Here is a 24,260-nt window from a genome sequence, read left to right as displayed (position 1 = left end):
GCGGGGATTCTGACAACTCTGGCCCTTGTTTCGTTCACGGAGACATCAATCAGGAATCTCGGCCCTACCAATGGATTGAGTTACAGCGATGCGGGCGGGTTATATTAAGCCGGCGGTCGATTAGTCACGTCTGCTGAGGCGGGACGGTTGAATTTGAAGCGGGGGAAGAGGCGCGGCGGCGGGAACGGTCGGTATCGGTCTGTGTGGGGCCGAGGGAGCCGTCCTTTCCTCGGTACCAAACACGATACGAGTCTGTAGCAATCCGTCTGAGGACAACACTAAGTAAGGTGTGGAGCAAGTAGACCATATGATCCGGAGTAGCCACGCCATTACAACCCAGAGGGAAGCTTTGTAAACTGCAACTCGGGAATAAATCCTTACCGCACAGTTACCAGCACCGTGAGCGTGTAATTGCATATCTTTTTAAAATGACAAATAAGTGCCCCGGCCCACCTTTGACAGGGTGTCGCACCGTCGGCTAGTCTGGAAGGTTAGATCACATAGGATCCAGGATGAGCTAGCCAACCGGATCCAAAATTGGCTTGGTGGTAGGAGTCAGAGGGTGGAAGGTTGTTATTCAGATTGGAGGCCTGTGACCGGTGGTATGCTGCAGGGATTGGTGCTGGGTCCACTCTTGTTTGTCATCTATATTAATGATTTGGATGACCATGTTGTTAACGTGGTTAGTATGTCTGTGGCTGACACTGAAATTAGTGGTATAATAGATAGTGAGGAGGGTTGTCTCAGATTACAACAGTATTTAGATGAAGTGGGCTGAGGAATGACAGATGGAATTTAACTTGGACAAGCGTGAGGTTTTGCATTTGGTCAGTTAAACCAGGGCAGGACTTGCACAGTAAATGACATGGCCTGGAATGTGGTGTAGAACAGAGAGATCTAGGGGTACTGGTTGAGACACAAGGGATGGCAGATGCTGGAATCTGGAGCAACAAACAATCTCAGCAGGTTGAGTAGCATCTGTGGGAGATGCTGTGGGGTCTGTGTTAATGTTTCAGATCGGAACCCAGTATCAGGACTGATGTTGGGTTCAAAGCTGAGTTTATTGTCATATGTATGTGTCTGTACAGATGCAGTAGAAAAACTTACTTGCTGCAGCATCATGGGCTCAGCATCAGATAAGCAGCATTCTTAAGAAAATCATATTCATATGCACAATTTTTACAAGGAAGAACACAATTGGAACAAAAAAAACAAAGTCCATATTAGTTCAAAGTGGTCATAGTGTTGCTAAACCTTAGTGATTGGGGTTGTGCAGGTTGGTTCAAAAACCAAATGGCTGAAGGGAAGTAGCTATTCCTGAACCTGGTGGTGTGGGACTTAAGACTTCTGTACCTCCTACCTAACAGTAGCTGCAAGAAGATGTTATGGCCTGGATAATGGGGATCTTTGATGATAGATATTGCTTTCTTGAGGCAGTGCCTCATGTAGATACTTTCGATGGTGGGGAGGGATGTGCCCATGATATATTGGGCTGAGTCCGCTACTCTGCAACTTCTTGCATTCCTGCACATTCGAATTGTCATACCAGACAATGATGCAACCATTTAGGATACTTTCAACAGTAGAAGTTTGTTAGAGTGTTTGGTGACAAGCCAGACCTCCTAAGAAAGTAAAGATGCTGGTGTGTCTTCCTTACAATTGCATCTATGTGCTGGGCCCAGGACAGGTCATCTGATATGTTAACACCCAGGAATTTAAAGCTGCTGACTCTCCACTGCCAATTTTCCCCCAGTGTACACTGGGGCATGTTCATCCCCCTTCCCCTTCCTGAGGTCAACAATCTGCTCTTTAGCTTACTGACGTTGAGTGAGATGTTGCGGTGGCACCACTCATCCAGGTGGCCTATTATTGTTCCTGTACACTGACTCATCACCACCTGTGATTTGTCCAACAACAGTAGCGTTGCCGGCAAATTTGTATGTGGCATTGGAGCTGTGCTTAGCCACACAGTCGTGTATATAGACAGTACAGCAGGGGGATAAGCACGCAGTCTTGAGGTGCAACAGTGTTGATGGTCAGTGAGGAGAAGGTGTAGTTATCAATCCTTGCTGATTGAGGTCTGATCATGAGGAAGTTGAGTATCAAGTTGCAGAGGGAGGTACAGAGGCTCAGGTCTTGAAGTTTGATGGTGAGTTTGGATGGGATGATTGTGTTAAATACCAACCTGTAGTCGATAAACAGCAGCCTGATATAGGAATTCCTGTTGTCCTGATGGTCCAGAGCAGAGTGAAGAGCCAGAGAAATCGTGTCTGCTGTTGACCTGATAGACAGATTGAAGTGAATCCAGGTCCTCTCTGAGACAGGAGTTGATTCGTGCGATAACCAACCTCTCGAAGCACTTCATTACAGTTTATGTAAGTGCTACTGGATGGTAGTCATTGAGGCAGGTCACCATGCTTTTCTTGGGCACTGGTACAATAGATGCCTTATTGAAATAGGTGGAAACCTCAGACGACAGAAGCAAGAAGTTGAACATGTCTGTAAATACTCCAACCAGTTGGTCCACACAGATCTTTAGTACTTGGCCAGGTACGCTGTTTGGACCAGGTGGCTTTTGTGGATTCACCCTCTTAAAGGATGCCTGGATGTTGGGCTCAGAGACTGAGATTACAGGGTCATCCAGTGATGTGGGGGCTCATGTGTGTCATAGTTCTTCCTATCAAAGCATGCATGAAAGCCATTGAACTCATCCGGGAGTGATGGGTCATTGCCACTTCTGCTAACCAATCTTGTCTTGTAGGAAGTAGTATTATGCAAGCCCTGTCACAGCTGTCGAGTGTCCATCTGTGATTCCAATTTATCGCCTCCTTGTGCTCGCAATGGCCTTCTGGAGATCATACCTGGACTTCTGGTATGTCTCTGGGTCACCAACCCTAAATGCCACCGATCTAGCCCTTACGAATCTCCTGGTTCATCCAGGGCTTCTGATTGGGGAAGACTCATTCACACGTGTCCTTATGAAGTTGTTGATGACTGTGGCATATTCATTTAGGTCTGCTGACGAATCCTTGAACGTGGTCCAGTCCACCAACTCAAAACAAGCTCAAATTCACTCTTTTGCCTCTGCTGTCCAGCTCTTTGTGGTCCTCTTCATCGGTGCTGCGCTCTTCAGTCTCTGTGTGCAGGAAGAAGAAGCACAGCCAGGTGGTCGGATTTATCAAAGTGCGGGTGAGGAAAGGAACGATAGGTGTTCTTGATGGTGGTATAGCAGTGGTTAAGTGTCATAAGTCCTCTAGTGTTGCAGGTGATGTGTTGATAGTAGTTAAGCAGAGACTTCTTCAAGGTAGCTTGATTAAAGTCTCCCACCACAATGTGACAGGTGCTTCATTCTTGTCAATTATAGCACTTAATTCCTCGAGTGCTAGTTTGATGTCCGCCTGGGTGAGATGTAGACTGCAGTCAGGATGACGGCAGAGAACTGCAGTAGGTAGAACAGTCGGCACTTCACTGCCAAATATTCCAGATCAGGGAGCAGGAATGGAGAAGACTGCCACGTCCATGCACCATGATGAGTTTATCATAAAGCAGATGCTGCTGCCTTTTCCCTTACCCAACTTTGCCATCTGGTCCATGAGGTGGATCGAAAACCCTCGGGCTGGAGCACTGTGTCAGGAGAGTTAGGGGTGAGCCATGTCTCTGTGAAACAGTACACAGCAGTCCCTTTTGTCCCTCTGATAAAGCAATCTTGTTCTGAGGTCCTCAGTCTTGTTCTCTAATGACTGCACATTAGCCAGGAGATTGCTAGGGAGGGGTTCCTTAGGACCCTACGCTTCAATCTTCCCTGGAGTCCTCCCTGGCGACCACATTTTCTGATACAGTGGAGGCCTCCCCGATGTTCTCAGCCGCGGTGCCGAGTCTGCCAGTTCTATCTAGGGTTCATGGTATTGCTAATTCATTAAAATTCATATTATTTACTGCAGTAGTTTCCACTGCAGTTTTCAGGTTTAAAAGGTCAGATCTCAGGTATGAAACTATGTTGCTGTTAGCTGCCAGCAAAGTGTTGCCTCTCTCCGGCGCCATCTTTGGTATTTTTTCAACCCGATGAGTTCAACAATTCCTTTCCTCCTACATATGCTGCTTGACCCGCTGATTTCCTCCAGCAGATTGTTTATTGCTGTAGGGTACAGGTATATTGTTCCCTGAAAGTGGCGACACAGGTAAACAGGGTGGTGATGAAGGTGTTTTGGCACACTCGCGTTTATCTGTCAGTGCATTGTGTACAAGAGTTGGGATGTCATGTTGCAACTGTACAAGTTGTTGGTGAGACCACACTTGGAGTATTGTGTGCAGTTCTGGTTGCCCAGCTATAGGTAGGAGGTCATTAAGCTGGAAAGGGTGCAGAAAAGATTTACAAGGATGTTACTGGGACTGGAAGGCTTGAGTTATAAGGAGAAGCTGGATAGGCTGGGAGTTATTTCAGTGGAGCATAGGAGGCTGCAGGGTGATCCTGCAGGGTAAACCTACAGAGGTTTATAAAATCATGAGGGGTGTAAAAAGGTGGATGATCAGTCTATTTCCCAAAGTAGGGAAGTCTAAAACTAGAGGACATAGATTTAAGGTGAGGGGAGAAAGTTTTTGGAAGAGACATGAAGGGTAATTTTTTTCACACAGTGGGTGGTGGGTATATGGAACGAGCTGCTGGCGGAAGCTGAATAGGTGGGTGCAATTACAATGTTTAAAAGACATTCAGATAGGTACATGAATAGAAAAGGTTTAGAGGGATATGGGCCAAATGCAAACAAATGGGACTAGTGCAGTTCTACTTAACCCCTAATCCTCAAAGAACAATGCAGTATGCAATCAGAAATTAAATCCACATGAATAGTGGCAAACATCATTTAGTGGAAGCCTTGTCCTATCTTGTAATATTTTGCAGAAGACTATTTATATATGTATAAATATTAATGTTTACTGTTGCTTTTTATTACTGCCACTGAACAGTGACCACGTGGTACATAATTACATAATCTGTGTCTAAATATAAATTTTGTTTTTCTAGGTTTATGGCTCCAACTCCTGGATCAAACAGATTTCGGGAAGTAGGTGGCACTCCATGCCATGGATACAAGAATCTCCGTACAGGAATAAAAATAGAATCTCAACAGCTCTTTGCAAACAGAAGGAAAAACATGGGATCTCCTGATGAAAAAGGGAAAATCTCTTTTACTCCACGACATCGATTGGTAACACCCTTAATTTCAAACACACTTGATCATCTTATGTAAGTACTAGGGTTAAAGATACTTCAAAATCACTCTTCCAATGAATATTCATTTTCTTCTATGCTTAAACCAATTAATATTTCCTTAGGCTATTTCTGAAACACCTTAGCTTTCAACTTGTCTAATATTCTTTCACATGAAGTTTTGTGAAATATCATTTTGGAAGTCCAGACTCACCAAGGTTTTGGGAATTCCATTGAGCTGTCAGATCCTATTTAAGTTGGTGGTTGGTCAGGTAGGATCTTCTTCCAGATTCATGCTAACTATTGTTAAGGGCAAGTCGTGTTTAGGTAATTAGACAATTAGATAAAATTGTTTGATTATAACAGGTTGAGTCGAGGGAGGGCAATCCAATTGATGTGTATGTGGACTTCCAGAAGGCTTTTGATAAGATGTCACATTACAAGCTTGCCAGCAAGGTTAAGCACATGACATAAAAGGGACATCGATAGAATGGATGTGATGTTGGCTAGGTAACAGGAAAAAAGAGGGTCATGTTGAATGGTCGTTTTTTTTTCCTGGACTGGAAGAAGATGCATAGAGGCATTCCCCAGAGATTGGTGTTAGAACCGTTGAGTTCTTTTGGTCTGTATTAATGCAAGTCACAATTTCTAAATTAGCAGATGACACACAACTTTTGATTATTGCAAACTGTGAACAGAATAGTGATGTTGTATAGAAGGTGTAAATATGGTGGTGGAATGGCCAGATGTATGGCAGTTGAAGTTTAATGTGGAGAAGTGTGAGGTGATGCATTTTGATAGAAAGAAATTGGGAGAGGCAGTATAGAATAAAAGGTTCTATCCTAAAAGAGCTCCAGGAGCAGAAGAACCTGAGGGTATGTGTGCAAGTGAGTATAAAAGCAGGGAAGTTATAATGAACCTTTTATAAAACACTTGGTCCAGTCTCAGCTGAACTGTTGCATTCAATTATGGTCACCACATTTTAGGATGGAAGAATGTGAGGGTGATGGGAAGGGAGCAGAAAAGATCTTTGAGAATAGTTCCTGGGACATTTACATGGAACAGAGACTGGGACTGTTTACTTTAGGGAGGAGAAGGCTGAAAGGAGATCTGATCATTATATATAAAATGATGAAGAGTCTGGATAGAGTGGATAGTGGCAGGTCATTTCCTTTAGTGGAGGGATCAAGGACTAGAGGTCATGAGTACAGAATAAAGGGGAAGAGAATTAAAAGTGACAGGAGGGAAAAAAAGTTACTGAATGGTGGTATAAAACCTGGAAAGCACTCTGCAGGTGCAGTGAAAGCAGATTCCAAGGGAACTGGATAAATATATGGTGGAAAAAATTGCAATGCCACAGAAAAAGGGCCAGGAAGTGGAACTAGAAAGTTGCTCTGGTAGAGAGCCAGTGTAGACACAATGGGCTGAAGAGCCACCTGTGTTGTAACCATTCCATGATTCTATTGTTAATTAGGTTACCAATGTACAGATAACTCCTGCATTTACTGATTGTCAGTTTAATTATTTTATTAAAGAATTGTAATGGGTTGCCTAGATTATAGTTGAGAGTGGATTGAGTGGCATGATTGTTCCACTGGATTTATTGTTCTGATGAAAATAAAAGTCATTAATTTAATGCTTTATTGTGGGTAAAATACAATATTTTGCTTCCATTAGCAACTCTGAGGAGACAAACATATTTTGTTTCTTGAATTCCACTTCTTGAGTGAGTTGCTGACATTGTGATTCCTGCCAAGAAGTGATTTAATTTAATGGAAAAACTAATCTTTGGAACTTGCACTCTGCACATGTTAAATATTCAAAGTAATTCCTAAAGGTGGTTAGTGTGATTGAAAAAACTTGTCCAGTGTTACATTACTATAAGAGAGAAATTTTAAAAAACCCTTCAAATTGGGTCTGGTTATGACATCACTGATCACCGAACTCACAGTGGGGGAAAAAAAGCTAGTTAGGGTCTGTTGTTTCTTGAAGTCACCACAAAAGAATCAGGAGGGGTAATTTTAACTTCTGGTGGTGGCAGAAATGGATCAGGTTCTCATTATATCTCCTTTTAAGAGGAAAGTGTATAAAGTGTTCATGTACTCATTATAAATAGTTTTTGAAACTTTTCCGAAAACAATGAAGGTTGAACTCCAAATGGACATATTTCAGAGCAGAAAGTGTAAATAATTTTCTGAGCATTGGATTTTTTTTTAACTGAAAATATTTTTCTTGTACAGCTCCAGTATTGAAAACAGCCACAAAAAGTCAGAAAGACCAGTCAGCCCAAATCTTGCAATGCTTAGAATGACTCCAGGTGAGTTGGTAGTTTGACAAAATGCTCCTTTTAAACAAAATGCTGTGAAAGTGGGATGCTTGAACCCTCTGGTCTCAACCTCAAACCCTGCATATAGGCAATCTGACCTTCCAAAGATCCAGCATTTAGTGTCTGTTTACTTACTGGTTTGGCCTGCTTGAAATTTATAGCTTTGGAGGTTTGGAAAATGATATTTTTAGTATTGTTGTAGTAAATGAATCATTGTTCCTCTATGTTGAACACCAGTTGAAAGAAGCACTTAAAGTAGCAAAGACACAATGTGTACTCTGGGTGCAGGACTTCAATGTCCATCACCAAGAGTGACTTCAGAGCATGTGGCTGCTAGACTTTGCCTGCAACAGGTAATGAGTACGAGGAATAAACCTACTTGACCTCGACAGTGCTTGTCCCCTCCCACCCAACACCAACTCTCACAGATGGCCTCTCCACACTGAGCAGTGAAGCAATTCATTGCCGGTTTTGTACCAGTCAGTTGCATCTCAGCACTGTCAATAAGATATCTCTATGTATAACATTATAATGACTTCTTTTAGCACTGGTTCTATTAGTGCTGTAATTGCCGGGAACACATTCCAAATGTTAAGTGAGGTATCAGTGTAACAGCAGGAGTAGTCTTCAAAACATTCTGATCAATGACAAAGGTAGGGCTCGTCACACATCATAGACTGAAGGACCAAACAACATCCCAGTTGTATTTTTGAAGACCTGTGCTATAGAGCTAGATGCATCTCTCATCAAACTGTTCCAGGACTATTACAGTACTAGCATTGACCTGACAATATAGAAAATTGACCAGATATGTCCTGTTCACATTCAAGACAAATCCAGTCCTGCTAATTACCACCCAATCAGCTTTCACTCAAACATCAGTAAAGTGATTGAAGCTGTCGTTGACAGTGCTATCAAGCAGCATTTACTTGCCAATAAATTGCTCACTGATGCCCCAGTGTGGATTTGTCAGGAATACTCAGCTCCAGACCTCATGACAGCCTTGCTTCATACTTGGAATCTGATTTGAATTTCAGCGGTGTGGTGAAAGTGACTGCCCTTGAATTAGGAAAGAATTTAATTGTGTGGCATCAAGGAGCCCTGCTAAAATTGAAATCAAGGGGAAAGAAATCCAATATTTGGAGTTGTAACTTGCACAAAGCAAAATAGCTTCAATACATTGCTGTAGGAATTTTTCAGGGCAGTGTCCTAGGCCCAACCATCTTCATCCACTTCACAGATGACCTTCCTTCCAAAATACGGTCAGAAGTCAGGATGCTTACTGATGATTGCTCAATGTTCAACTCCATTGGCAACTCTTCAGCAAATGAAGCAATCCATGCCTGAATGCAGCAAAGTCTGGACAACATGCAGGCATGAGCTGATAAGTGGCAAATTACTTCCTGCCGCTTCCCTGGATGAGCACAGCTTCAATTTGACACCAGTCAGGATAAAGCAGTTTGCTTGATTGACACCCTATTAACCACCATAAATATTAATTTGCTCCATCAGTGATGTACGTAGGCTGTGATGTGTACTGTCTTCAAAATAGACTGCAGTTACACACACAGACTATGACAGCACCTCTCAAATCCACGATCCCTACCATCAAAGACAGCAGAGAATAACACCACCTGTAGGTTCACCACCAAGTCACGCACCATTCTGATTTGGAAGTGTATTGAAGGTTCTTCATTGTTGCTTGGTCTAAGTCATAGAACTTCCTACCCAAAAGCACTGTGGAAGTATTTTCATCAGAAGAACTGCAGCATTGAGAGACCGGTGCAATTATGAGAGTAGAATCAACGCAATTATTAATGGATTGAAGAGTCTCTTGTATTTCAAGGCTGTTTTTCTTTAAGCCAGTAAGCAATACAAGATTTCTTCTTCCTTCCATTTGGTGCCATACTGCTTCATGGTGAATCCAATATCAGGCTTAAGCCTCATTATATGAATAAAGAGCAGTAGGATTTAGCCATTTGGCACCTTGTGCCAAATCTGCCTTTCAATATGATTAAGCCTAATCTTTTGACACCACTTTCCTGCATTAGCCACATATCCCCTGATTCCTTAATATCTAAAATTCCATTGATCACCATCTCAAATATACTCTGAGCTTCCACAGCCCTTTTTGGAAAGAGAATTCCAAAGATTCCTTAACCTCGGGTGAAGAAATTTCTTCACATCTGTGTCCTAAATAGTTGACCCCTTTATTTTGAGACCATGACCCATGGTTCTAGATATCCCATCCTATAAGAATTTTGTGTATTTCAACAAGATCATGTCTAGTTCTTCTAAAGTTAATAGATCCAGCCTGCTTAATCTCTCCTTGTACATCAAATGCATCCAGGAATCAGTCTGATGAACCTTCACTGCACTTCTTCCATCACAATTATATCCTTTCTTAGGTAGAGACCAAACATTCCAGGTTCCAAATCATTACAACCTTGTATAATCAGAGCAAGATGCTCTATACTTGTACTGCAGCCTAATAAATGATCAAAGATGAATTTCCATTGCTACAACACAACAGAGAAATTTAAATTACTAACTGCAAGAGAAAACCAGAGAAATGCTTATCATGACTGATAGTTCAAAAATATAATGGCATACAACACCAAACACGTTCTATAAATTTCTCAAAAGTGATCTCTACTCATCTTTCTTATTTGTCTGCACCTTAAATTGAAAAGCATCTGTTACTGTAAATTGGTAATTGGGACATCTGCCACTGTGGTGTGAACCAATCACAGGCAGAACATGTAACTGCTCGTCTCCTGCAGGAAAGATAGCTGAAGTTCCAATTACTAATTTGCAGTTTTTGATGCTTATTAATTTAACAAGTGGTAAACATTTGAAGTTTAATTGTTTATCTAACCTGGTTTTTATTTTGCATTAGTTTTACTGCAATGCATTGTATTTTTTAAACTGTCAAATTGTTATCAAAAACACGAGTAAGTGTTTCCACAACTGTAACGTGAAGTAAAATTGAAGGCCTCTTAATTTTATTTTATGAATCAGGTCTTCAGCAGAAACAAAAGCTTTTACAGGAAAAACATCTAAAGGCAAAATCCTCAGTAGACAAGATTCCTATAGGTGGTGGCGTAAGTATTTATTTTGTCATAAATACTGAATGCTATTTGCAAATACTATGTGAGTGTAATGGGAACGTCGAAATGGAGATCTCTGAATGTCATACAGTCATATTAGTTAGGAGCAAGAGTAGGCCCTTCAAGACTGCACTGTCATTTAATATCATGACCGATCTGACTTTAACCTTGGCTCTGCATTTCCATCTACCTGCAGGTTTGTAGTGTTCTACTACTGAATAAAATATGTATTTTTACTATCAGTAAAAGAGATCAAAACTTTTAAAAATAAAATTCAAATGTTTGAATAGAAGAAGGGATTGTTTATTTGCCTTTGGGTACTTAAAATGTGTTAGTATTAGTTCATTAGCTAATTCATGGCCTTGAATTCACCCTAGGATATCCATTATTCACTGACGCCACATATCATTAAATAGTGTAGTGCAGGGGAATTGGATTTTGGAATCATGAGCTTGTAAAATTACCCATAATAACTAACGTTGTCCTTTTTAAAATACTTTTATAAATCTGTACATAAAAATGGGAAACCTTTTAACTACCATGTGACTACTAGCCTGTTGTTCTGCTAGTTGATATCTTTCCCATTATTCACATGATTTGACCATTAGGCTGTTTGTAGAGTAGAAGCTTTCAGATTTGGAGTTGTTGCAAATGACTTTTTTAAAATGTCACTGTGTACAACTTGTAATGATAGCATTTTCTTAATGAATATTTGTTTCCAAAACTATCTGAGATTGTTCAAAGTGTATGTTTATTTTGAATCTCTTCATCAAGCTTGCTTATTAAAATGTTAGTGTGCATTCAATTAACAGACATGGCTTAAGGCAGTGTGGAAAGAGAAACAGATTTAACTTTTCAGGTCCAAGACCCTTCATCAATCATGGTGGAGGGGGACTGGTTGGCCTCAAAGAAGTGAAGGGCCCTCAGATCAACTGGTGTTATGTGAAGGGTTTGGATGTCCATGGTGAATGAGCCAGTTGGGACCAAGGAAGTGTTCCTTCCTGTGAGCATTGACTGCCTCTCTGTTCCTGATATCTTCACCCCCGTTCTTAGTGGAGTGGGCCTTGGGTGTTTGAACCCTAGGTGTTTTTATGCAGTGTTGAAGGACCTATGAATGTCATGACTGTCAGCAAATTGCCGAATCTCCTGCATCTCTCCATCCTCTTTAGGCTATGGGGTTTTCGCTGGACCCCTGCCTTTAGATGCCTGTAAAGCCATTTTTTTTCCCCTGGCATAAAGTGGAGGTTCCAATCCAAGAACACGTATAGTGTGCAGTTAATTGGATCCTTGATCTCTTGGTCATTCTCATCAAACCTGTCCTGGTTCTTGGGAGAAGCAGGGGGTCTCTTGACAGGTGCCAATTATGGTGGACTTCAGGGCAGTCCATAAGCTGTGGATGCTTTGCAACTCCTGGGAATTGACAGATTGTCTGTGAGGCATTGTCTGGGAAGAGCTGCCTTTATGGCATCCTTGAGAGCTTCAGCATTCACCATGTAGCAATGTTTGTATTGACACCGATGTTTTAGGTCCATGTTGATGGGGGTAACGAAAAAGATTATGTGGTGGTAGTTCAGTAGTCATCGAAACCTGTTGAGGCGCAGATGATGCGGACACCTGTGCAGCCCCTTGCTCAGATGATGATGTGATCTAACAAATGCCAGTGCTTAGACTAGGGTTGTTGCCATGATTTTTTTTTGTCCCTTTAAATAAATGGGTTGTTCACTATGATTGGGCTGCAGATACAAGCATTTGTCAAGGGAAGGACTCTGTTGGAGTTGGCCTTCCCTACTCCTTCCTTGCTGATTGTGCCTTGCCAGAGGGTTGCATCCCTTCATACCCTATCGTTGAAGTCACCCAGGTGGACCAATTTTGGGATGCAGACCAGAATTTTTCTGATGTTTGAAGTCCTCCTTGGCCTAATCTGATGCTTCCAGGGTTGGGTATACGCACTGGTGACCACAGCGTGTTGGTTCCATGTTACAGTAAGCCAAAGACTCATATGTGTTTGGTAATTACTCAGGGAGTCCTCCGAGCCAGACTATTTCATTCTTGATGGTAAAGCTACTCTTTGAAGATGGTATTCCTCTTCCAGTTTGCACCTCCAGAAGACGTTGTACCCACTGTCTTGTTCTTTAAATTGGTCGTCTCCTGCGTGACATGACTCACTCAGTGTGACCATTTGAATGTCATAGCATCTTTAGTCCTTGAGCTATGATAACAGAGTGACATTTGGGTCTGTCACTGTTTGGATTGTCCATGAGGGCCCCTGACATTCCACGTCCCAAATGTCATTTCATGTTTTGGAGTGGAACATGGGATAATCAGCCTAAGGCCTTGGACTGTGCCGAGGGAGGGACTATTGTTTGATTCAGCCACAGTAAAGGCTCTGTGGGGAAAAGCCCTTCAGTCATTTCACATTGAGGCGCTAGAACATGTGGGATAAGGAGGGGTGAAACCTTGGAATGCTTGCTCATATAAAAGAAAAATTGATGTCATGCTGACACAACATTAATCATTCCAATTAAGTTTAGTTGTACTGTTGATTGCAAACATAAGAATTTACTGTATTATATATTTGAAAATTTTATGAGTGAAATATAATTTTGGAAAATAAAGTCTGAATTCAGCCTATATTAGTGTTAAATCTGTTTCTGCCCTCTATAAAAATATAGACAAAAGCTTTGTGCATGCAAGCCTTTTATAAGTGACATGTGTGCTCTTACAAAAAAATGCTCAAAGATGGCACAAACAAGTACTGAATTTAATTAGTGAAGCAAATATAACATTCTGTTGTTGATGCTAGGATATATTATTAGAGAGTAGAATGAATTTTAGTCGTTGATTACCCCTGCTGTACTTAATCTAGAATGAAGAAATGGGGAAAAAGTAGATTCACCCCCAAGCAGAGATTTTCATGTTGAATAGCAGAAAAATAATCGAAAAACAATGAGAAATTAAACTAAATGATAAACTTCAAGAAAAATCTTATTCCTATCCATGGCATTTAATAAGTCATTCTTTGTATTTCCAGATTAGTTTATGGCCAGAAATGGACAATATGAGACTTACTAGAGGAGAAGTAATTGGTCTTGCAATAACATCTTTTCTGTTAAGTGCTGCTGTTTTCGTCATGTTTGAATACCTGCATGGTATGTTTTCAGCTTGTTATTGAAATAATATATATAAATTATCCCTAACTTCCTCTTCACCTTGACTCAGATTTTGCCTGTATAAACTGTAGGAGGTTTTGATAAAGACTTGCCCTCCAAAATATTGTCCCATCTCTTTGAAGGATGATGGAACTGCACATTAGATTCAATGTTTTGCATTCACTTCAAAATCATTCATTTTTTTCACTTTGTCAGATTAAGTTGTTTTATAAATACCTATTTAATTTTCCAAACCCTCATTGATGTGATTTCTGAAAAGAATTGAAGGATTCATAATCATTTATATCATGTTGTCTATTTGCATTTACTTTGATCATATTTGAATCTCTGATCCTGGGAGGATCCAATTTCCTCATGGTTCTTCCTACTTTGAGCAATCTTGTGCATTAGCTTTAATGGAACAAATGATATCATTGTGACAACAGTGCTAATGAGTGAATGTATGTGTTTTCAGGCCCGTCACTTTTGCATTTAAATCTCTATAGTGGGAGAGTGAGAGCATTCCACAGGGACCATCCTCTTTCAAGCAGCTCTGAACTAGCCCTCAACCAATCACTCATAAGGTGGCACAAAGATTTCTGGAAGTTATTGGTGAGTAATGAAAAATTGGATCTTATTAACAGAATCAGTTTGAGGGTTTTTTTCAAAGTGCTTCCCTTACCAACAACTCTAGCTGCATTTACAAATAAGCAATTCACCATATATTGTTATGGATTATGTGTGGCTCTGGATTATTCAGTAGATAGTATATCCCACTTGTCTCTGAGTCAGAAAGTTTATTTTTATAAAGCTTGATGCCAAGTATATGCTGAAACATTAAACAAAGGGCCTGTGTGCTCTCTCAAATCAATATAAAAGTTCTAATAGAATCTTTGTTCTTTTATTATAGAAAATAGGAGTAGGGGTAGGCCTTTCAACCCTTCAAGCCTGTTTCACCATTCAATATGATAATAGTAGATAATCCAAATTCAGTAACTTTTTCTACCCATGTCCCTTGATCCCTCAGGTCCTAAGAATAATATTTAACTCCAATATGTTTAATGATTTGGCTTCAACTGGTTTCTATGGTGGAGAATTCCAACTATTCAGCACTCTTTGGGAGAAGAAATTTCTCATCTCAGTTCTAGATGGCTTACCTCTTATCATTGGACTACAGGATGTGCCTATCACTGGCAAGACCAGCATTTATTGACTATTCCTAACTGCCCCTGTAAAGTCAGTACCTTAAATGTAGATGTGTAACTTGTTGCACTAGGTGGCTGGCAGAATTATATATTACAAAATGTTGGGGATCAAACATGGGCAGTGTACTATTTAAAATTCTGAATATGATTCAAGTAGCTTTGTTCTCCTGCCCTCTGTTGTCTGTAAATAATTATTACAACCAATTGTCAAAGGGTCCAATTATCTGTGTTCTCCTTTGTGAAGACAGAACCAAAGTACTTGTTTAATTGATCTGTCATTTCTTTGTTCCCCATTATAACCTCCTGCGTCCCTTACTGTAAGAGATCTACATTTGACATGATTAGTCTTCTTCTCTTTTCATAGAAGCTTTTACAATCCAATTTTATGTTCCCTGCAAGCTTACTCTCGTACTCTATCTTCATCATAATTAATCACTTTGTTCTCCCTTGCTGAGTTCAAAGTTGTTCCTTGTCCTTGGATTTGCTGCATTTTTGGGCCAATTTATATATATTTCCTCCTTGGATCTAATAATATCCCTATTTTCCCCTGTTAACCACAGTTGAGCCACATTTCCTGCTTTTTTTTCCCCCAGGCAGGAATGAACAATGGTTGTAGTTTATCCTTGCTCTTCTTAAATGTTTGTCATTGGCACCTGACTGTTAACCCCTCCCATAAGTAATGTTCCCTACTCTATTTTAAACAACTCTCGCCTCATACCATCACAGTTTCCTTTATTTGGCTTCAGGATGTGCGTTTCAGAATCAATGTCATCACTCCATGTCTTAATGAAAAATTCTACTTTATTATGGTCGCTCCTCCCTAAGGGGCCACACATGATATGATTGCTAATTAATCTTTTCATTGCACAATACACAATCTTGGATAGCCTAATCTCTCGTTGATTCGTCAATTGTATTGGTCTGGAAAACTATCCTGCATGCACTTCAGGAATTGCTCCTGCAAGCATTGTTACTACTTTGGTTAGCCCGATCTATACGTAGATTAAAGTCTATTTGTAAACTACAGTTGTATCCTTATTGCATGCACCTCTAATTTCCTGTTTAATGCCAAGCCCCCAACATCACCACTACTGTCTGTAAGTTTATATACAACTCCCACTGCTGTTTTTGCCTCTCCCAGAACCAGTAACAAGGTCCCAGGAAGTTGAATCCCGCCACTTACACCATTCCTTCAGCCATGCATTAATCTGATTCATCCTTCTACTTCTACTCTGACTGGCACATGAAATATCTTGAGATAGGCAAAAGAACGCTCACCTTCCCCCTCCAGAATGCCATAATATGGTTAACCATATCCAGCTGCAGCTGGATCAGGATAGTAGACATGTCCCTGAATTCTAATATAATGCAGGAGAAACATGCCATGGGTCTGAGTTCTCCAGCCATAACGTGCCTTTTAGTTACTTTAAATTATAGCCTACTAAGGTCCTATTTTACTCTTAACACTTCTCCACGCAATCAAAGGACCTTCTTTACATTTCTAGACCTCTGTTTCAGATGTGAATAAACTCTCAGTGCCTCTGTTCCTGCACATTTAAACCTTGGGACCTCTGAACCCATTCCCTGAGATAAGTGGCCAGAAGGGAGGTCAGGAATTCCGAAGTCAGGAGAAAGGGTCCAGCATCTCCACGTGGTTCCTGTACAAGGATACGTAAGCTTCTTTAGATTAGGAATATCTTCCTATCTCTCATCTTTTTTTAAAATTCTGCTTCTTTGTTTCTTACTACCCAAATGGATAACTTCACATTTCTATTCTATCTGCCACTTTCTTGTCCATTAATTTATTTTTTTCAAAATCCCTTTGTCTTCCTTGTGGTTTATTTTTCTTATGCAGGCATGTCTACATTAAAATTTAGACCTCAACCAAATCATTTTTAGAGATTGTAAATAGCTGAGGCCCAGGCATTTGATAGCCTGTCTTGCTTTGTCATTTGTTAAACTACAGGAAAAGATTCAATGGCAATTTGAAGCGCCCTTTCATGTGACCTTCATTCTGTATGTATTGCTATACATTGCTGGGATAATGATACTGCTTTACTACCTCGTAGATAACATGATTCAGAAAAGCAGACTCACTCCAAAGAGAACAAAAAACTGGTAAGCTTCCCATTGCTTACAACCTTCTGTCTTCAAGACTGAGAGTTTAAGCCATAGAACCAAACAAACTCACAGGTCAGATGGAGGTGATTCGGCTGATTATGCTTGTAATATGTGTGCTTCAGCAATCTATTGCACTCTCTGTGGCCACTTTTCATTCTTAAACTTTTAATCTGACAACCAGGCATGAAGCAGTGAGTAGGGATTAGAAAAGGTCATTTTCAGGTTGGCAATCTGTCAGAGGTTGCAATATGTATAAGTGACCTGGAGGAAGGAAACACATGTAGACAATTTGCAGATGACACAAAAATAGGTGTGAAAGCCAGTTGTGAAGAGGATACAGTTTACAGAAAGATATTGATCAGTTGGATGAGGGGGCAAAATGTTGACATATGGAGTATAATGTGGGAATGTGTGAAGTTGTTCACTTTGGAAGGAAAAACAAAAAGACAAGGTATTACTTAAATGGAGCAAAACTAGAAAATTGCAGCACAAAGAGATTTGGGGCTTCTTGAGCATGAAGCACAACGCTTGCACACAAGTGTAGCAGAAAACTGGGAAGGCTAATAGAATATTGGATCTTACTTCAAGGGGATTAGAATATAAAAGTCTTGCTGCAACTGCAAGGTATTACATTACATACCTGGTACCAAATCTAAGTTATACAACCAAATAAGAAACATTTAAAAAAAACAACAAAAACCCAGGATAAGAAAAGTTGAGACTGAAAAGTGCCATGTTGTGCACTGAAACTGATTTATCAATTGACTAAAGCTAGTGTCTCCCACAGCCCCTGCACTCGGCATTCCCAGATTTTAATCTACAAGTAGATCGGGCTGACCAAATTAGTAATGATGGTTGCAGGAGGAATTCCTGGAGTGTATGCAGGATAGCTTTCCGGACCAATACATTGAGGAATTGACTGGACAGCGGGCTATCCTAGATTGAGTATTGTGCATTAAGAAGGGATTAATAAGCAACATTAATGACCATATCTAGAATACCATCAAGAATATTGGTCCCCCTATTTAAGGAGTGTTATTATTTAATTGGAGGTGGTTCAGAAAAGCTTCACTAGGCTTGTTCCTACTTCTGGTTTTATGTGACTCTAGGCTATATTAATGAGGTTAGCCTAGGGGCAATTAGGAATAGACAATAAAAGCTGGCATTGCCTGCAATGTCCACGTCCTAAGAATGAATTAGAAAATGTATAGTTTAATCGTATTCATTGCTGAAAGTATTAGAGTTTAATCACAAATCTTCCAGTATTTTTGTCTATGATCCATTGAAGCCAATTAGTTAATATTTTCCTGTAACATCAGTTCTTGTAACTCTCCATGGTGTGGAAAAGGTTTATTCAACATATGATGCAATTTAATTGAAGAATGCTTTAAAGATCCATGTTAATTATTTTAGTCCAATTTTAATTCAAGTTCTCCAAGGAATTCCTTATATCAGTACAAGATGTTTAATGATTTCACTTTGGGATTTTTGGATTGCTCAATTACCTTGATTAAATAAAACATGATAGATCTGTGTGAATTTTTTTTTCATGCAACATCATCTTAAAACTTTCACCATCATGAGACAATTGCACAATTTTCTTGTGGATCCTTTATACTGTCACTAGATCTCACCAAACACAACACAGGAAATATCTGACAAAGAAAAGCTTGCATTTATCTAGTGTCTTCACAATATCATAATATTCCGTGGCACTTTATAGCCTTTGATTCTACTTCAAAATACGTGTTGTGATAAAGCATGGATATACGGTTCAAAAGAACACCTGGTGCTAGGAGCTTCTTGATTGGCCAGGTATAATATCCACTAGTAGTAAATCTGGGAATGCCATGTGCAGGGGATGTGATAGATTTTAGTCTTAAACAATGGATAAATCAGTTTCAGTGTACAACGTGGCAATTTTCAGTGTCAACTCTATTTTTTATTATTATCCTGGGTGTGCATATCCTGATTTTTGTTTTCTTAATGTTCTGATATGATTGCATAGCACAAATTTGGTACCAAGTAGGCAGCATAGCAACAGCAAACTACTGTAGCCCATACCGGCTAAAGAATGCACAAATTGAACACTCTGTTGATTCAAGCAAGATCAAGGATCATGCACAATGCTTGCTATGTGACGGTCTGGTTTGAGGGTTGAATTCATCAACAATGTCTTAAGAATGCTTTTGTCTGAAAATTAAACTGTGACTGTTATTACTATTCCATGATCTTCTGTTTTCTTTATTCTGTTAACGGCATGTCAGGCAGTATCTATGGAGAGAAGAAACATTTAGCACTTCAGATGTGAGGTCATTGACCTGAAATGCAACCTATTTTTCTCCACAGATGCTGCCTGCCCTGTTGATAATTTACAGTATCTTCTGCTGTTTCAAATTTTCTAATATGCGGTGTTTTGCTATTGTGTTACTATTTTTAAAAGCTGTGTTGATGAAATCATTATTGTTTATTTTATTCTGAAATAGGTTGGTTCTGCTGGTGGTTGCTGCATCATGGACCTTGCTAATGATGAAGCTGCTGATTGCTGCTCACAATCTTGAACATGCAATTGAAGAAACAGTGTACAGATTAAAAGAAGAACTGGTAGGGAACATAATTTGTCACTTCATAGACTTTAACATAAGAGGCTAGGATTTATAACTTGAATAATAAATGTAAGAGTATAATAAAAATCAGAGCAAGAAAATTACTGTAAAGCTACTTTGTTCTGTTTAATTATTAGATCACAGATTCAATCTGACTTGTTGATCCCTAAGTAAACAAAATTTCCCTAGAACTGAGCTGAATTCTACATCTCAGTGGACAATGATGTAATTCCTTTGTACAAATGCTAATTGATCTTCAATTACTCACCTTTCTAGGAATCTGTACATTAGATGAATAAAAGATACATTTTCTGGAATGCATACAACATAATGAGTAATCAGTGTACCCAGCAATTATTCTGATGCTTTTAGATTCAGTATACTGTTGGAAAGCCATATCACTTTAGAAAATGCAGTAAGTTAAGTTTAATAAATGAGCTGCCAGGGCAAGAAAGCGAATGTTGATGCTGTAAGACTGACAGCTGATGATGAGAATGACTAATACTGATTTTTCTTCAAGTAAATAACATAACATTCAGAGAAAGATATAGGTACATAAAGGCCCACGCAGTGTGTAAAAATAGTACAGGTTCAAATCTATGCAAAATAACTATGTTAAGAATAGCACCATTATCTTAAAATTATTTAGAAATTCAGCTTTGCGTGATAACACCCACCATCTTGGTCTAAAGGCACAGGGGAACATCCTGGAAAGGGTAACAATATTAAATCAATTAAACTGTGCATTCTCACTCCTCTGCTTTAGTTCTAATTTTGTTCTATTGCATTGTAATTTCAATAGAGTGAGACGAATCTATTAAACATCAATATTGTAGCAGAGGTTTATAATCATTGTAAATTCTGTAACATGTCTAAAATATTCTTGTTGTAACCACTATTTTCATTCATTTTAAGTTTGTGCTGTGATACCAGTTTGAGTAGCACAGCGAGGTTTACACAACTATTCCTAATTTTCATTTTCCTGGATCATGCCATGTCACCACAATTCATGACATGGCTTCTGTGCATCGACCGAGTTTGAGACTTCTTGTCTGATTCGACACTAACCTATCTTTCTTTCACCTTGCCTCCAAACTTGCCAAAATATTTTTCCGTTTCACTGAGGGTCTAGGTGAATTTATTGTGCAAATGGACTCTGCATTGTCTTCCTCTCCTCTGTGCTTCAGCTATTCTTTGGCCTATGTTCCCAGGCAAACATACCCACATTTTTTTTTTAATAAGTAGAATGAGACAGTGCCAGTTGTGCTGAGAAGCTGGTGGTAGCCTCTTGTTTGAGATTTTTGTGTTGTTGGTGCTTCCACAACAATGACATGTTGGAAATTTCAGAACAGTGAATACTGCAGATCATACATACAGCAGCCAAGGTGCACCAGTGGTGTAGAGAGAAACAGTATCAACTTCAGAGGCCAGGTCACTAGTTAAATGAACTCCTGTCTCCCAGATTATGTCTTCTCCAAGCATTTTTAGGTTTAAATAAATTTGTTTCTAATTTTCTCCACAATGCTTGAGTGTAGCCTAAAGACTAGATAATGCTGACTGCCAAGAGCAGTCCATCATTCACATTCAAACATAATCCAAGCAAGTCTGAAGTAAATTTATCTAAGTATAAAGATGCTTAAGGAAGATCTTCTGGGATAGAAGACAGCTTTCTCTCACTGCACTATTTTGTTGAGCATTTGTTAAAATGATTGTATGTCTGGCCATATCTTCTGACCAGAATGGTCTAGCAACCAAACACACTATTGGCATGTGAAGTGGATTGCATGTGCATTGATAATATAATTGCAAATGGTTTTGAAATGTTTACTCATGTTCTTCTTTAGAGTTTTACTGTACTGCTTGTTTTAGCTGAAGTACTGGAATTAGCCTTCTGTTCTAATACCAGACTTTTAGGTTTTTAGTTGGGTCTTTAGCATTCAATTGTTAAATTAAATGGACTTATGACTTTTACAAATCCACATTGCAGGAATTTAACTCCTTTCCTTGACTTTTTCCATTCCTGGCAACTGCCTGACCAAGTCAAAGCATTTGTAAATTGTTGATTTGTTTGCCTCAGAAATAAGTTTTCCAATCAATTAATCACTAGAGCTGCCAATTTCCATCTCTAACATTGCTTGCATTTGCCCCTGCCTCAGTTTGCCTGCTGTTGAAGCCTCCATCCATTGCCTTGTTACCTTCACAATACAAAGTTCTTCTGGTTAGCCTTTCATGTTCCACCCTAAGTAACCTTGAAATCAAAACAAAATCTATCATTACCTTAATTTGGTCCCAATCTGACTGGTCCTGCCTCTCTGAGTTTACTAACGTACACTGGGACCTAGTTGAGCAATGTCTTGATATAAAAACTTTTATTCTTGTTTTAATATTTATCTATTGCCTCACCACAATTTACAACTTTGTACTCTTCTATCCCTTTTAGTTGCTTTGGCCCCAAACTTTGAAGCTCCCTCCAACTCTCTGTCCTCCCTTACAACAACCCTTAAGACCAGGCTTCAGGTCAACCACCCTGTTACCACCTCCTGTAGCTCACTGACAAAACTATTTTTATTAGTATTGCTCTTGTTAAGCACCTTAGGATGATTTTTTCATGTTACATATGGGGAAATTAAATGTTATAACAAAGGCAAAGGATTAAGTAACTCCATGGATGTAAGCATTTCTCTACAAAAATGGAAGAAATATTAATTTTGTTCACTGGTCAAAACTAATCATTCTGTTGTCTAATTTTCAGGCGGAGCTAGCGGTTACAGGGCATGATCTTCGCTGCTTCCATGACATTGTTAGCTATTGGCAATTCCGATGCCTTCCTCCAACAAAGCGGGGGATTTTGAAAATTTTTGGGCTAATAAAAGTCCATGATGTCTCATTTTACTTTCAGTATTATAGTCTGCCAGTGATTACAGCGTTGTGCACACCAGTTATTAAATTATTACTTGCACTGAAGGCTGTCTACACCAGGCCATGTGGAAGCTAAATGGACAGTTGCAATTTTAATTTTCTTTACATATCAGATTGTTAGGACTACATTTTAAGAATTTTATATAACTATTCTAATGTTCAATTTTATAATTTAAGTTAGTAGTTATTATTTTGAAAATTAGAATAATGTTGATAATCTTTAACTGAATCTAGAATACATACTTATAATCTTGTTGTCTGCTCTGTATAACTGATTTGTTTATGAGATGATCTTTCTCAAGGATTAGTGTTTTGGTGCATTTTGTCAGTGCACTTGTTGAAATGTAAGAACTGTTCTTTTAAATTATCGTGATTTTTAAAAAATGATTTTAATAGTTAAGTAGATATAATCGTGGCTTGCACCTTAAATAAGATAAAGAATGGATCATTCAGTTGGATTGTGGCTTAGCCATACCTCAATTTCCCCCAACCTGCAAACATGCCTCTGACCCATGTCAAATAGTACATCCTCGAATTTACCATGTGAAGCACCAATGGGGCTGATAATGTGGCTATTACTCTATGTACTAAAACTCATTAAGGCTTGAAACTTATTTAAATTACAGCTGCTCCTACAGTCAAAGTCTAGAGCCACCCTTGGATTTCAGGTCACATGATGAGAAATGTGTAATCTGCTCAAATCTCCAGGTCTACACAGAGAAATCGGAGGCATCCTGGTTACGTATCCATTATGGATCTGCTGTCCATAAACACACATCTCCCAGTCCAACCTGCCCATTGCTACAACCAAACTGATTTTCACAGTACTCAAAAAGTAAAGGAAACTACAGATGCTGGAAATCCTCGACTTAAAAACTGAATCCTGGAAATGCACAGCTGGCACCATCTGTGGAGAAAGGGAATTAATGTTTCAAGTTGATGACCTTTCATTGATGAAACGTTGAGTCTGTTTCTGTCCACAGATGCTGCCTGACCTGCTAAACATGTGCATCATTTTGTTTTTATTGATGATATTCACAACTATTCTAATTTAGGATGTGAACTAAGTAAATGACTTGATTCAAAGCTGAGAACATTTTGAACAGGGAGTGTTACAAAAACAGTGTCTTGTAAAAAAAAAACATTACAAATAACTTTATTACTTGGATTAGAGAGTGCTGCTATTCAGTGAAAGGGCATTTTCCATTGCAGGAAAGACTTGGTTCGTTTGCATCAGTTGAATGCCTTCTGATAAATACTCCAAAACAAGTTGAATTAATAAATGAGCTGAGAACTGAAAAAAAGGCCTGTTTATTGTAAACTTTCTAATTGTATCATGGGCTATTACTGAGAACCCTAATTATTTTGTATCTGTTAATTGTGAGTATAAAATTCAGATGGTAAATATAAAAGTGATGCTACATAAACTTACAGAAATAACAACAAAATCGTGGAAGCACTCAGCAGGTTGGGCAGCATCTGCAGAGAGAGAAGCTGTTGTTTCATTGGTGCTAGAAAAGTAAGAAAGCAAATGTGTTTTTAGTTACAGAGGCAGGGAGGGATGGAGAGAACCAAGTGTTTGACTATGGTAGGAGTGTTTGTGGATGGCAGGAAAGGA

The 24,260-nt window shown here is 39.4% G+C and overlaps 1 protein-coding gene across 1 annotated transcript; it reads left to right on the top strand.

Moving 5' to 3' along the window:
* The first annotated feature begins 152 nt into the window (after positions 1-152).
* On the top strand, positions 153-23,544 carry LOC127572668 (uncharacterized). The gene is made up of 9 exons (XM_052020164.1): positions 153-287; positions 5,021-5,242; positions 7,447-7,523; positions 10,554-10,636; positions 13,674-13,791; positions 14,267-14,403; positions 16,963-17,114; positions 19,604-19,721; positions 22,476-23,544. Exons 2-9 carry the CDS (start codon positions 5,025-5,027, stop codon positions 22,716-22,718), a joined length of 1,146 nt encoding a protein of 381 aa, XP_051876124.1. The 5' UTR covers positions 153-287; positions 5,021-5,024; the 3' UTR covers positions 22,719-23,544.
* The last annotated feature ends 716 nt before the right edge of the window (positions 23,545-24,260 follow it).

Source organism: Pristis pectinata, chromosome 7 (assembly GCF_009764475.1).
Source record: "Pristis pectinata isolate sPriPec2 chromosome 7, sPriPec2.1.pri, whole genome shotgun sequence".
NCBI classification, from domain to species: Eukaryota; Metazoa; Chordata; class Chondrichthyes; order Rhinopristiformes; family Pristidae; genus Pristis; species Pristis pectinata.
Note: the sequence above shows the minus strand (reverse complement) of the source record. Positions and strands in the feature narration are given on the sequence as shown.